Source organism: Chaetodon trifascialis, chromosome 15 (assembly GCF_039877785.1).
Source record: "Chaetodon trifascialis isolate fChaTrf1 chromosome 15, fChaTrf1.hap1, whole genome shotgun sequence".
In the NCBI taxonomy this organism is placed as follows: domain Eukaryota; kingdom Metazoa; phylum Chordata; class Actinopteri; order Chaetodontiformes; family Chaetodontidae; genus Chaetodon; species Chaetodon trifascialis.
In genome coordinates, this window is record NC_092070.1 from 25666465 (window position 1) to 25677595 (window position 11131).

Genomic DNA, 11131 nt, shown 5'->3' on the forward strand with positions numbered 1-11131 from the left:
CATTAAAGTATTCTATATATATCATAATAAATAGAAACAGGGATTTAACTCCCAACACAGATCACAGAAAGAGTGGGTGGGATTCCAGAAACTTCTCAACAGGTCATGTTACTGAAACAGCTGAATGACTGTTCCTGTTTAGTTTTAGGTCCGGGACAGTCTGATGAATCATATCGTCTGAAAATAACAGAGACAGAGTAAAAGGACATGTCCTGATCAGAGATAATTCAGGTTCCTTACAGTGGTGCTGGAGGTCAGAGCAGCTCTGTCATCACATGCTGAGTTTCTACAGTGTTTAGAGACAATAACTAGAACTTCAGTTTAACAGCAGAAGGTCAAAGGTCATCCAGGGCTTTATGTCCTTAAGACACGCTCAAACTTTAGTTAACTGATTGGTCTCATTGATAAATATATCTGGGTATCATCTGCATTGCAGTGAAAGTTGATGGAGTGTTTCCTGATAATGTTCCCTAAAGGAAGCAGCTAAAGGGTGAACACAAAGGGTCCAAACACAGAACCCTGTGGAGCTCCACGACTGGCCTCAGTGTCAACACAGGAACCATCAGTGACAAGAACAAACTGAAATCAATCTGATAAATACGACATAAACCAGCTTGGTGCAGTTCCTTTAATGCAAATGAAGTGTTCCAGTCTCTGTAACAGGAAGTGATGGTCAATGGTGTCGAATGCAGCACTGAGATCTAACAAAACCAGTACAGAGACCTGAGGTGAGCGTCCAACAGCTGGTCCAGGTCTACGCTGCTCCTGCACTGTTTTCAGTCCAGGCTTGGAACTGATGTTCTTCAGTGGTGTTTGAGTCCTTCCTGATTTCAAACTTGTCCTTAAGTGGCGTCCACCTGTCCTCCATTCAGGACGGATCCAGCTCCAGAGTCAGGGAGCTTCACTGCAGAACATCACCTCCTCTTCTCACCTCCAGGGGGCGCTCCAGAGCTCTGTACACCAAAACCAACAGACACAGGATCAGTCAGTGTCTGTTCGACAGCTTCACACACACACTTTATCATGAGCACACACTCCATGCATACCGAGTAATCGATTACATTACCCACTCAGTATTTGTTTACAGTCTACAGAACACGTATAGAGTATACAGACACACATGTATGATGGTCACTTTCATGCACACCTACAGGAGTGTGTTCATACTGATAAGAGGGAGGAAGACGTGAGCAGAGGACGTGAAGACGGTGAAATAAAGCGAAACACGGCAAACTAAAGCTTTGACAAAGAGAAAAGTCTGAAGATGAGATTGAAACTTAGGACTCACAGAGGTCTACAGAGGCTCTGAGAGCAGAAACCGGATCCGCCTCAGTCACAAACCGTGAGCCGGGAGGATCCAGCAGGCCTCCATCCACAGACCCTCATGGTCCAGAAGTCACAGACCAGGTCCACAGGTCAGAACTGGATTCAGGAGCCAGACTGTCTAAGGCTTTTAATTTGAAATCTATCAGGAGCCAATGACAGATAAAAACAACATGAGCGACTTCCTGCGGATCAGCCAGCGATGAAAAGACTGATTTCAGCGCAGAACCATGACTGACCGTCTTTGACTCGATCAATAAATCAGAGCTCAGATCAGATTTAGTCCTGCTTGTTTATGCTCACCTGTCTCACCTGTGTCAGCTGGATGCCTGTTTCTGCCCTCACCTCAGTGATGATGCATACAGAAGTCACTCACCTCCAGCCTACACATCCCACAATCCCTCTGTGCAGAGCAGCGGGCTGCTCCACGTGCTCAGGGATTTAAACAGGTCTGTACTCCACAGAAGAGAGAGGAGGGGCGGGAAAGTGTGTCACTGGGGCACGAGGCTCTCCCCGCGGTCACATGGTCCCGTTTTCTGCCGCGTGCGGGAGCATCATCATCCGCCGGCAGCCTGCTTGCTGCGCGCGCGCCCTGTTTGAAAAAAACATAGAAGAGAGCGAGAGAAGCGCGTGCAGCTAATGACAGGATCCTCGTGTGGTCGACAGACATCACTGTGCTGAAGTCAGTGTGAAGAGCAGCGGAAAGTCGAATAATGGAGTAGAACCACAGGAGAGACTCTTCTTCTTCATCAGCTTCTTCATCTTCTTCTGCGTTTTTAACTCCTGCTGCAGCTCCTGCTTTGAGATGCGGGCGGCGGAGCGGAAAATATCCAGGATTTGTTAAAAACTCCCTCGTGCTGGCTCTGAGAGTTCAGGATGACGACGACTGCCATGGACACAAACAACAGCAGCAGCAGCAACAACAACAACAACAACAACAACAATACAGGTAAACAACAATCCTCACGCGTCCTCCTTACCTTTCCTCCCGTCAATGCAGATGCGGCGCGCGCGTCGTGTCCGCGGTGCGCTGGAGTTTAGAGAGAGCCGAACTGTCTGTGTGGAGATCATCACTGAGTTTCATTGCACACCTGCCGCTTCACCTGTCACCTCTCCGCTCCGTGTTTGTTTTTATGTCAGATTTTATGTAAGGTGTGAACGAAACGCCGCGCGTCAAAACGCACCTGCGTCTGATGTATGATAGTGACTCAGATTTGGCTCGAGGACCAAAATGACAAACTCTGCAAATGTAATCAGTACAGTTAGGAGTAAATGTGACGCTTCACCGCGCCGTCGGGTTAAGCGAACAGGGAAACACCGTGCGGCAAGAGCGCGCAGACTAAACTCTGAAACAAGCACGAAATAAAAGCTCTTCACGCGCCGATGGTGCGTCTGGAATCAGACCTGCGCATCAGACACTGTGCTGATATGTCAAGCATAACAGGTAAGTCTAAACACGGAGGAGAGTACAATCAATCAATCCATCAATCGATCTGTTTGATCTGAGCGCAAAGCTCAAACAGGAAGCTGTGAATGACCCAACTGCGTTGAATGACGCTGTTTCTGCGCTTGCGGTGGACGCGGCGCGTTTGACGCTCATTCATGCGTTTTAGTCCTCGTCAAGAAGGACGAGCTCGAGCTCACCAAGTGTAAAAAGTATAAAGGTGCGACAGGAAGTCAGTTTGACGGTTTTACAGTCACGTAGAGAACACAAACCTGCAGCTTCACGCGGGCTGACCCGGGCACATGTCTGCAGGTCTGAGGCGGATCATCACGGGGACCGTCACCGTGATTCCGGTTGTGTTTCGAGGAACTGGGTCATGATGACAGCGGTCGGTCGCTGGGTCGCTCGGTGTCAGACGTGCGTGTGTGCGTGTGTGTATGGGCGCATGCGTGTGCGCGTCCCCCTCCGGCGCGGCGGCCGTTGCCGGTGCACATGGACCGGCTCACCGGGCCATGTGCGCTTTGTTTTCACGGAGCTCGGCGCGCTGTGATTGGCTGCCGCTCAGGCTGAGCCCATTGCGTAATTCTCCTCCTCCTCCTCCTCCTCCTCCTCCTCCTCCTCCTCCCCCCCCATCTGATCGGGTGTCAGTCTCCTCTCTGCTGCTGACTGTCCTGCACGTTTGACAAGAACAAAACTGTAACTCACCTGTGTGAAGGTGCGAACATGACATCACATGTTCATGTTGGATATTCACACGTTCACACTGTTAGAAACGCAGCTGTGATCACGTGAATTTTACCAGTGAACAAACACATACATGATCAATACCCCCCCCAGAAAGTGGACGACCGCCTCCTCTTCCTCTGGTTACCATGGTGACAGCAAACTCTGTGTTCATCATGGTCATCATGTGTTTAAAGGATCAGAGCATGACTCACATGAAACATCTGTGACTGATGGGACCAGGTCTGTTCTGGTCTGGCTCAGCTGGATGAGGTCTGTTCTGGTCTGTTCTGGTCTGGCTCAGCTGGTGCTGATGGTCTGAAGACTCTGAGGTCTTCAGATCCAGTTCCTGTCGTCTTTCTTCTGAAGGTTTTTTGAAACCTGTTTGGGATCTGGGACTGAAGTTCAGATCCAGTTCCCTCTGTAGAATCCAGTCCTTCAGGCCTGGATCCAGGACCTCTCCAGACTCTTCTTCTCAGCACAAACAGAAACAAGCTGCTGTTGGCGTCCATGTTTGTTGGCGCGGAGGAGAACCCTCCAATCAGACGCGGCCGTCTCCTCGCAGCCTGAAACGATCACTGTAAGACAAACACTCCTGATGTTAGCATGCTAACGGCTAGCTGCAGCCCGGCCCGTCTCATTTGACCACTTTGGACGTCCAGAAGACCAGTTTAGTTTACTGATTGTGAAGCAGACGTCAAACTGGACGGACCAGATGATCATCAGAGCCCGCGATCAGCAGCTCGGCTCAGATGTGGACACGCTCAGACAGAATCTTGTGTGTCTTCGTTGTCCCTGGAGTCCTGGAGCTGCTGGAGACGTCGTGTCTCTTTACTGTCGTTTGTGTCGTGTTTGTCGTTGTCCCGAAATCTGTTCATGGAATTCATGTTTAGGGGCCAGAGTCACTGAGGGTCCTCACAAGCATACCAGTCCAGCCTGAGTGTGTGTGCGCGTGTGTGAGATCAATGGAGGGAACCTGAGAGCAGCAGCAGAGCAGTGTGTGTGTGTGTGTGTGTGTGTGCGTGTGTATGTGTGTGTGTGCGTGTGTGTGTGTGTGCCTGTGTGTATGTGTGTGTATGTATGTGTGTGTGCCTGTGTGTCTGTGTATGTGTGTGTGTGTGTGAGCCTGTGTGTGTGTGAGCCTGTGTGTATGTGTGTGTATGTATGTGTGTGTGCCTGCGTGTCTGTGTATGTGTGTGTGTGTGTGAGCCTGTGTGTGTGTGAGCCTGTGTGTGTGTGGGGGCGGGCCTGACTGGAGCCAGTCCCGTTGCACAGTCTGCTGTGAGGAGGAGGCACGTGGCTGAGGGGCGTGACGGCACACGAGCCCGTGCCCCCCCCCCCCGCAGGGGGAGGAGGAGGTGCATCACTGACAGCAGCAGAGGAGACGCTCCTCAGATCTGATCTCAGAACTGTGATCTGAGACGTTTTATCATATTCCTGTCCTACTCTTTTTGTCCTTTGAGGACGCTTCTGGAGCTTCAGTGATAGTATGACTGGTCTTCATCAGCCTATGTAGACGCTGATGAAGACATTGATGAAGACGCTGATGAAGACGCTGATGAAGACATTGATGAAGACGCTGATGAAGACGCTGATGAAGACATTGATGAAGACGCTGATGAAGACGCTGATGTCAAACTGTCAACATTAACCTTTAAACTTCCTTTATGCTCATTTCTGTCTGTTTCTGTCTCATCAGACTCAAGTAGCACTGAATGCTAACTGCTAACTGCTAGCAGTCCTCATCAATGAGCATCACACACATTCCTTCATCACCATGAACACACACTGCAGATCACACAGACTAACACACACACACACACACACACACACACACACACACACACACACACACACACACACACACACACACACACACCATCTTGCTGCCACAAACACTCACTACAGCACATTTTCTATACTTTTATACTTTTGTGTGTGTCTCTCTCCATGTCTCTCTGTCTCTCTCTCTGTGTCTCTGTCTCTCTCTGTGTGTCTCTCTCTCTCTGCGTGTCTCTCTCTGTCTCTGTGTCTCTCTGTGTGTGTCTCTCTCTCTGTCTCTCTCTGTCTCTCTCTCTCTGTGTGTCTCTCTCTCTCTGTGTCTCTCTGTCTCTGTGTCTCTCTCTCTCTCCATGTCTCTGTCTCTGTGTCTCACCTGCCGTCCGGCGGTCACGTGCAGCCTGTCAGGTGGTGAACATGGTCTGCTGCAGGCTGACGGTTCAGAGCTTCGTTCACACATGCACCTTAAACACATGCAGCAGGTGTAGCTGTAGCAACATGTCTCCGTCACGTGACCGCCGTCCCGTCACCTGCGGCGGCTCCGTCTGTCTGTGCATCATCGCACCTGTCCCGCTGAGTCAGGCGTGAACACGTAGAAGTCATTCGGATGCCGTGACGCCGCCCTTAGTGACTCCACCAAACACCTGGCTCATCCAGACCTGAGTGGGCGGAGCATGGGCGGAGCTCTGCTCGCCATCGCTCGTCATGATCAGAGCGTTAAACTAAGCTTAAGCTTGACTTCAATGGAGAAATCAACTGTTTAGACCAGGATGAAAACATGTCTGACACTTTAATGTGGGGGTCTATGGGGCCTCCAGTGGCCGTTTGAGGAACTGCAGCTTTTAGCAGCTTTTAGCTTCTCTGCTCTTCACTCATCTACAGGCTCAAACTTTATTGACCGGCTGGGAAACATGACGTCATTAAAATCTTCTTTCAAATCTCTTTTCATGGAGGAGTCAGCTGATCCCTCCTCCCCCTCCTCCCCCTCCTCTCTCTGTTCCCACAATTCCTAGAAAGTCGGCTTGTTTTCGACTTTACTAGAGAACCACCCCATGTTACCATGGTTACAGGAAAACACTTCTCCTATGTGTAAATATTGCGCGCCCCCCCCCCACACACAGACACACACATGGCTCCGCCCCCTCATGTCTGGCAGGGTGAGGTCATTAAACTGATCTCAGAGCAGCTGCTTGTCTCTCTACCTCATCTCCATGTTAGGTCAGACTGAACGAGACAGACAGGTGGACACAGGCAGACAGACAGGCAGACAGACAGATGGACAAACAGACAGGCAGACAGACAGGCAGACAGACAGATGGACAAACAGACAGACAGGTGGACAGACAGGTGGACAGACTGAAACATGAGCTGTGAAACCTTTCAGGTTTCCTGCAGTGCCACCATCAGGTCAACATTCACACACTGACAGCAGTTCAACATGGCTGCCAGACTGGGTCATCATCGTCATCATCATCTTCATCACTGACCTCTGTCCTCCCTCTCTGCAGGAGGTGTGATCTCCTACGTGGGCTCATGTGGAGGCTCTCCTGCCAGGACCAGTCCGGTCTCCATGTACAGCGAGAACTCCAACTCGCAGCCCTGCTTCACCTCCTCCTCCTTCTCAACGCCCTCCTTCCTCAGCAGCAGCTCCAGCTCCGGCTCCGCAGGAGAGGACGGCTCCTCCTCGGCCTCCTCCTCGGCGGGAGGTTCACCTCGAGGCCGAGACGACGGAGGTTCTGTGAGGGCGTCGCCCAGCAAGTCTGTGGCCAGTCTGACCAGTAAGAAGCTGCCAGTTAAACCAGTGTCACTGATCATTACAGTTTGAGCAGATTTCAAGTGAAATCGTGTTCTTCACCTTCATCCCCTACTTTTTCTCTAGATCAATGAATCAGACAAATGATCAGAAAGAAAAGACTTCAAAACAGTTTCACTCAATGGTGTGTGTGTGTGTGTGTGTGTGTGTCTGTGTGTGTGTGTGTGTGTGTGTGTGTGTGCGCGTGTGCGTGTGTGTGTCTTTCAGAGCTGAACGGCATGGTGCTGCTGTGTAAAGTCTGTGGTGACGTAGCTTCAGGTTTCCACTATGGGGTTCATGCCTGTGAAGGCTGCAAGGTGAGACATTCATCTCACACACACACACACACACACACACACACACACACACACACACACCTGCTCAGATATTGTTAGAAGTGGAAGCTAGCTTGTGAGCTAGCCGTTTAGTTATCAATATTGCGGTGGTTGGTGTCTGGAGATGTTGGTCCACCTGCTGGAGACTCGTCAGTGTGCTGAAGGTGTCCACGCGCAGTCAAACCAGCCGCTGACCGTCTGTGGTCCTGCAGGGCTTCTTCCGCCGCAGCATCCAGCAGAACATCCAGTACAAGAAGTGTCTGAAGAACGAGAGCTGCACCATCATGAGGATCAACAGGAACCGCTGCCAGCAGTGTCGCTTCAAGAAGTGTCTGTCTGTGGGCATGAGCCGCGACGGTGAGCCTGCCTGTCTGTCTGTCTGTGACCTGTCTGTCTGTCTGTCACCGACCTGTCTGTCTGTCTGCCTGTCTGTCTGTGACCTGTCTGTCTGTCTGTGACCTGTCTGTCTGTCTGTCTGTGACCTGTCTGTCTGTCTGTCCGTCTGTCTGTCTGTCTGTGACCTGTCTGTCTGTCTGTCTGTGACCTGTCTGTCTGTCTGTCTGTGACCTGTCTGTCTGTCTGTCCGTCCGTCCGTCTGCCTGTCTGTCTGTGACCTGTCTGTCTGTGACCTGTCTGTCTGTCCGTCCGTCTGTCTGTGACCTGTCTGTCTGTCCATCCGTCCGTCCGTCCGTCTGTCCGTCCGTCCGTCCGTCTGTCTGTCTGTCTGCACCTGTCTGGGTTAACATGCAGTTGTGATTCCATCTATGATCTGATCTGATCTTATCCTCCTCCTCCTCCTCCTCTTCCTCCTTCTCCTCCCCCTCCTCCTCCTCTTCCTCCTTCTCCTCTTTCTCCTGCTCCTCTGCCTCCTCCTCCTCCTCCTCCTCCTCGGTCCACAGCGGTGCGTTTCGGTCGGATCCCAAAGCGTGAGAAGCAAAGGATGTTGGCTGAGATGCAGAGCGCCATGAACAACATGGTGAACAACCAGCTGCAGACTGACTTCCAGCTCGCCAGCCTCTCCTCCTCCTCCTCCTCCTCCTCCTCCTCCTCCTCCTCCTCCTCCTCCTCCTCCTCTCCTTGCCCAGGGGTGACCATCGCCCCCCAACCCCAGCCTTCAGTCCTGCCACTTGCCCCCTCCTCACCCTCCCCTCTGGCCCCGGCCTCCTCCTCCTCGCCCCCTCCTCTTCCTCTTCCTCCTTCCCCCTGTCAGAGCCCCTCCCCCCCCCCCAGCCCCGGATTGGACTCCACCATCAGCACCATCACACGCGCTCACCGTGAGACCTTCCTGTACGCCCACGACAAGCTGGCCAATCTGCACACGCTGCCTCAGCAGCAGAATAACCACGCCCACCACAACGGGGAGGCGGAGCACTGGGGGCCCAACCGCTGCCCCAACGGTTACCACGCCAACGGCCTCAATACCATCTATCACCATAACAACAACCTCGCGACGGGGTGCCACCTGCTGCCAGACAACAGTCAAAACCTCACACATTATCGCCCTGGAAACAGGAGGCGGAGCCTGCACAACAGTAACCTGATTGGAGGAGATGGGCTCAGTGATCATGTGACCCAGGGGCAGAACTGTCCAAAGAAGAACTGCATGGGGATCGTGCTGGTAGGAACCAATAAACAGAGCTTTAGCCCTGCTAGCACCCCATGTGAGCTGGTCAGTGTGCCCCAAAGGATGGGCTAAGCTACGCTAGCTAATCACCTCAGCGAATGTTTTATAGTGAAAGAGGGAAAGTGATGACGTATATTCAGCACGTAACCACATGAAAAACACAGGGACGCTGATTAAACTAATTTCTGCATACTACATACATGATATCATGCTAACAGACTGTGGCTAATGCTAACATGTGGACCTGCTGTCAGTCATTACTGTTGCTAAGCTGTGATTGGACAGTTGGCGTGCAGGTGAACTGATGGATCCCTCTTGTCTCTCAGGCCTGTCCGATGAACATGCAGCCTCAAGCCGACCCCTCAAAGACCCCTCAGGAGATCTGGGAGGACTTCTCTCAGTCCTTCACCCCCGCTGTGAGGGAGGTGGTGGAGTTTGCCAAACATATCCCAGGATTCAGTTCTCTGTCCCAGAATGACCAGGTCACCCTGCTCAAGGCCGGCACCTTTGAGGTAAGATGGGTGTAGCATCACACGAACACCGTCCACGACTTTGGTCTGTTAGTAAAACAGTCAGAGTGAAGGAGGTGGAGCTGTGCCGGGACAATAGCTTCAACAGCTTCTTTCTTCATCCAGGTGCTGATGGTGCGCTTCGCATCCTTGTTCAACGTGAAGGAACAGACGGTGACCTTCATCTCTGGTGCCACCTACAGCCTGGAGGAGCTGAGGGCGATGGGAATGAGCGGGCTGCTGGGAGCCATGTTTGACTTCAGCCACAAACTGGCTGCGCTGGAGCTCAACGCCCAGGAGCTGGGACTGTTCACCGCCGTGGTGCTGGTGTCCGCAGGTGAGGCTGGAGGGATAATGGGGGTGTCGATCAGTGATGAAGTCCCGCCTCTTTTAGTTACCTTTGCTAAGCTGTTGTTTCTGCTCCATCACAGCACATGAACCGTTAAGAGATAACTGATGTAGATTTACAGTCAGCCAAATCTGGATTTTGCCACAGTCCCACACAGCAAGCATCCGTTCTCTGATACTCTAGTTAAGAACTTTATCTCCACTGTGAAAGATTCACTACATTATTGTTAATTGGACAGTTTAACTTTGAGCAGGTGACCGTCAGAAGAGGTGAGTTGGTGTTCCTTGGCGAACAGAGGGAATTAGAGAGGAAGGTCTCTCTCTAATGCAGGCCTGTTCAAATAAAGGCCTGGTCCTCCCTGACATGGAGTTACTGTTCTGCTTTGGTCAAATCACAGAAGTTTTATTAATCTGTCCAGGAAATTAATCTGTTTCCCTCCATTACTTCTCTGCATGTCCACCAACGGTTCTCCTCCTCTTCCTCCTCAGATCGCTCCGGTATTGAGAACGTGGCGTCGGTGGAGCACCTGCAGGAGAACCTGATCAGAGCTCTGCGCTCGCTGGTCAGCAAGTCGCCTCCCGGTAACAACCACCACAACGCAGACTCGCCACGCTTCACCAAACTGCTGCTGAAGCTGCCCGACCTGCGAACGCTCAACAACATGCACTCTGAGAAGCTGCTGTCCTTCCGCATCGACGCGTGATGACCTCACAGCTGATGTCACTGATGACATCACCTCGCTGCCTGTTCACTCAGATCAGTGTCACTTCCTGTGGTCGCTAATGATGATAAACATAATGTGGTGCTCTCTTTGGCCGTGACATCAGCTTTTGACATCATCATCATCCCTGACGTCATTGCATCGTAAAGACTGAGGCGGCGATGATGTCACCCGAACTGCTCAGCACTCAGCTCTCCGCCAAAATAAGAGTCTGTAGCTTGCAAATTACATACTGATGGGCCAAGTTCAAGGAGCGGTCCGAGATTGCTTAATAGCTTGTTTTGCCCAAAGGTGAATGAGGGTGTTTAGCTTAGCTTAGCACAACGACTGGAAGCAGGGGGAAACTGTTAGCCAGGTTCCACCAAAACAGAAAAATTCCATCATCTAACAACCCGACTTTCAGAGTAAAGTAAAAAGGAGACACTGTGGTTTTAACTGCGTCTGTTAGCATCAGAGCTACTTCAGTAATGAAGGAGTTTTTAAGGTCAGGTTTGAGCGACTGTCGACGAAACCAGCTGACTGCAGGACGGGC

The 11131-nt window shown here is 51.6% G+C and overlaps 1 protein-coding gene and 1 long non-coding RNA gene across 4 annotated transcripts in view; one reads left to right on the plus strand and one right to left on the minus strand.

Annotated features, from left to right (window-relative positions):
* Positions 1 to 19: 19 nt before the first annotated feature.
* LOC139343242 (uncharacterized) lies at positions 20 to 4454 on the minus strand. 3 transcript variants are annotated; one of them, XR_011603094.1, is made up of 4 exons: positions 3706 to 4454; positions 1700 to 3438; positions 1289 to 1465; positions 20 to 953 (listed from the first exon to the last, which is right to left on the minus strand). It is a non-coding gene; the product is annotated as an uncharacterized lncRNA (long non-coding RNA). The 3 variants fall into 3 exon arrangements; XR_011603095.1 differs by having other exon boundaries at positions 3585 to 4444; XR_011603093.1 differs by having other exon boundaries at positions 1700 to 4454.
* The window catches only part of nr1d1 (nuclear receptor subfamily 1, group d, member 1), a 9781-nt gene continuing 824 nt past the window's right edge, over positions 2175 to 11131 (plus strand). Inside the window, exons 1-8 of the mRNA XM_070980750.1 lie at positions 2175 to 2272; positions 6778 to 7047; positions 7290 to 7378; positions 7609 to 7753; positions 8296 to 9014; positions 9347 to 9532; positions 9656 to 9866; positions 10367 to 11131. The exon at positions 10367 to 11131 is cut by the window's right edge and continues 824 nt beyond it. Coding sequence (XP_070836851.1) covers positions 2200 to 2272; positions 6778 to 7047; positions 7290 to 7378; positions 7609 to 7753; positions 8296 to 9014; positions 9347 to 9532; positions 9656 to 9866; positions 10367 to 10581 — 1908 coding nt within the window. The 5' untranslated portion in view covers positions 2175 to 2199 and the 3' untranslated portion in view covers positions 10582 to 11131. The remainder of the gene's footprint in view (positions 2273 to 6777; positions 7048 to 7289; positions 7379 to 7608; positions 7754 to 8295; positions 9015 to 9346; positions 9533 to 9655; positions 9867 to 10366) is intronic.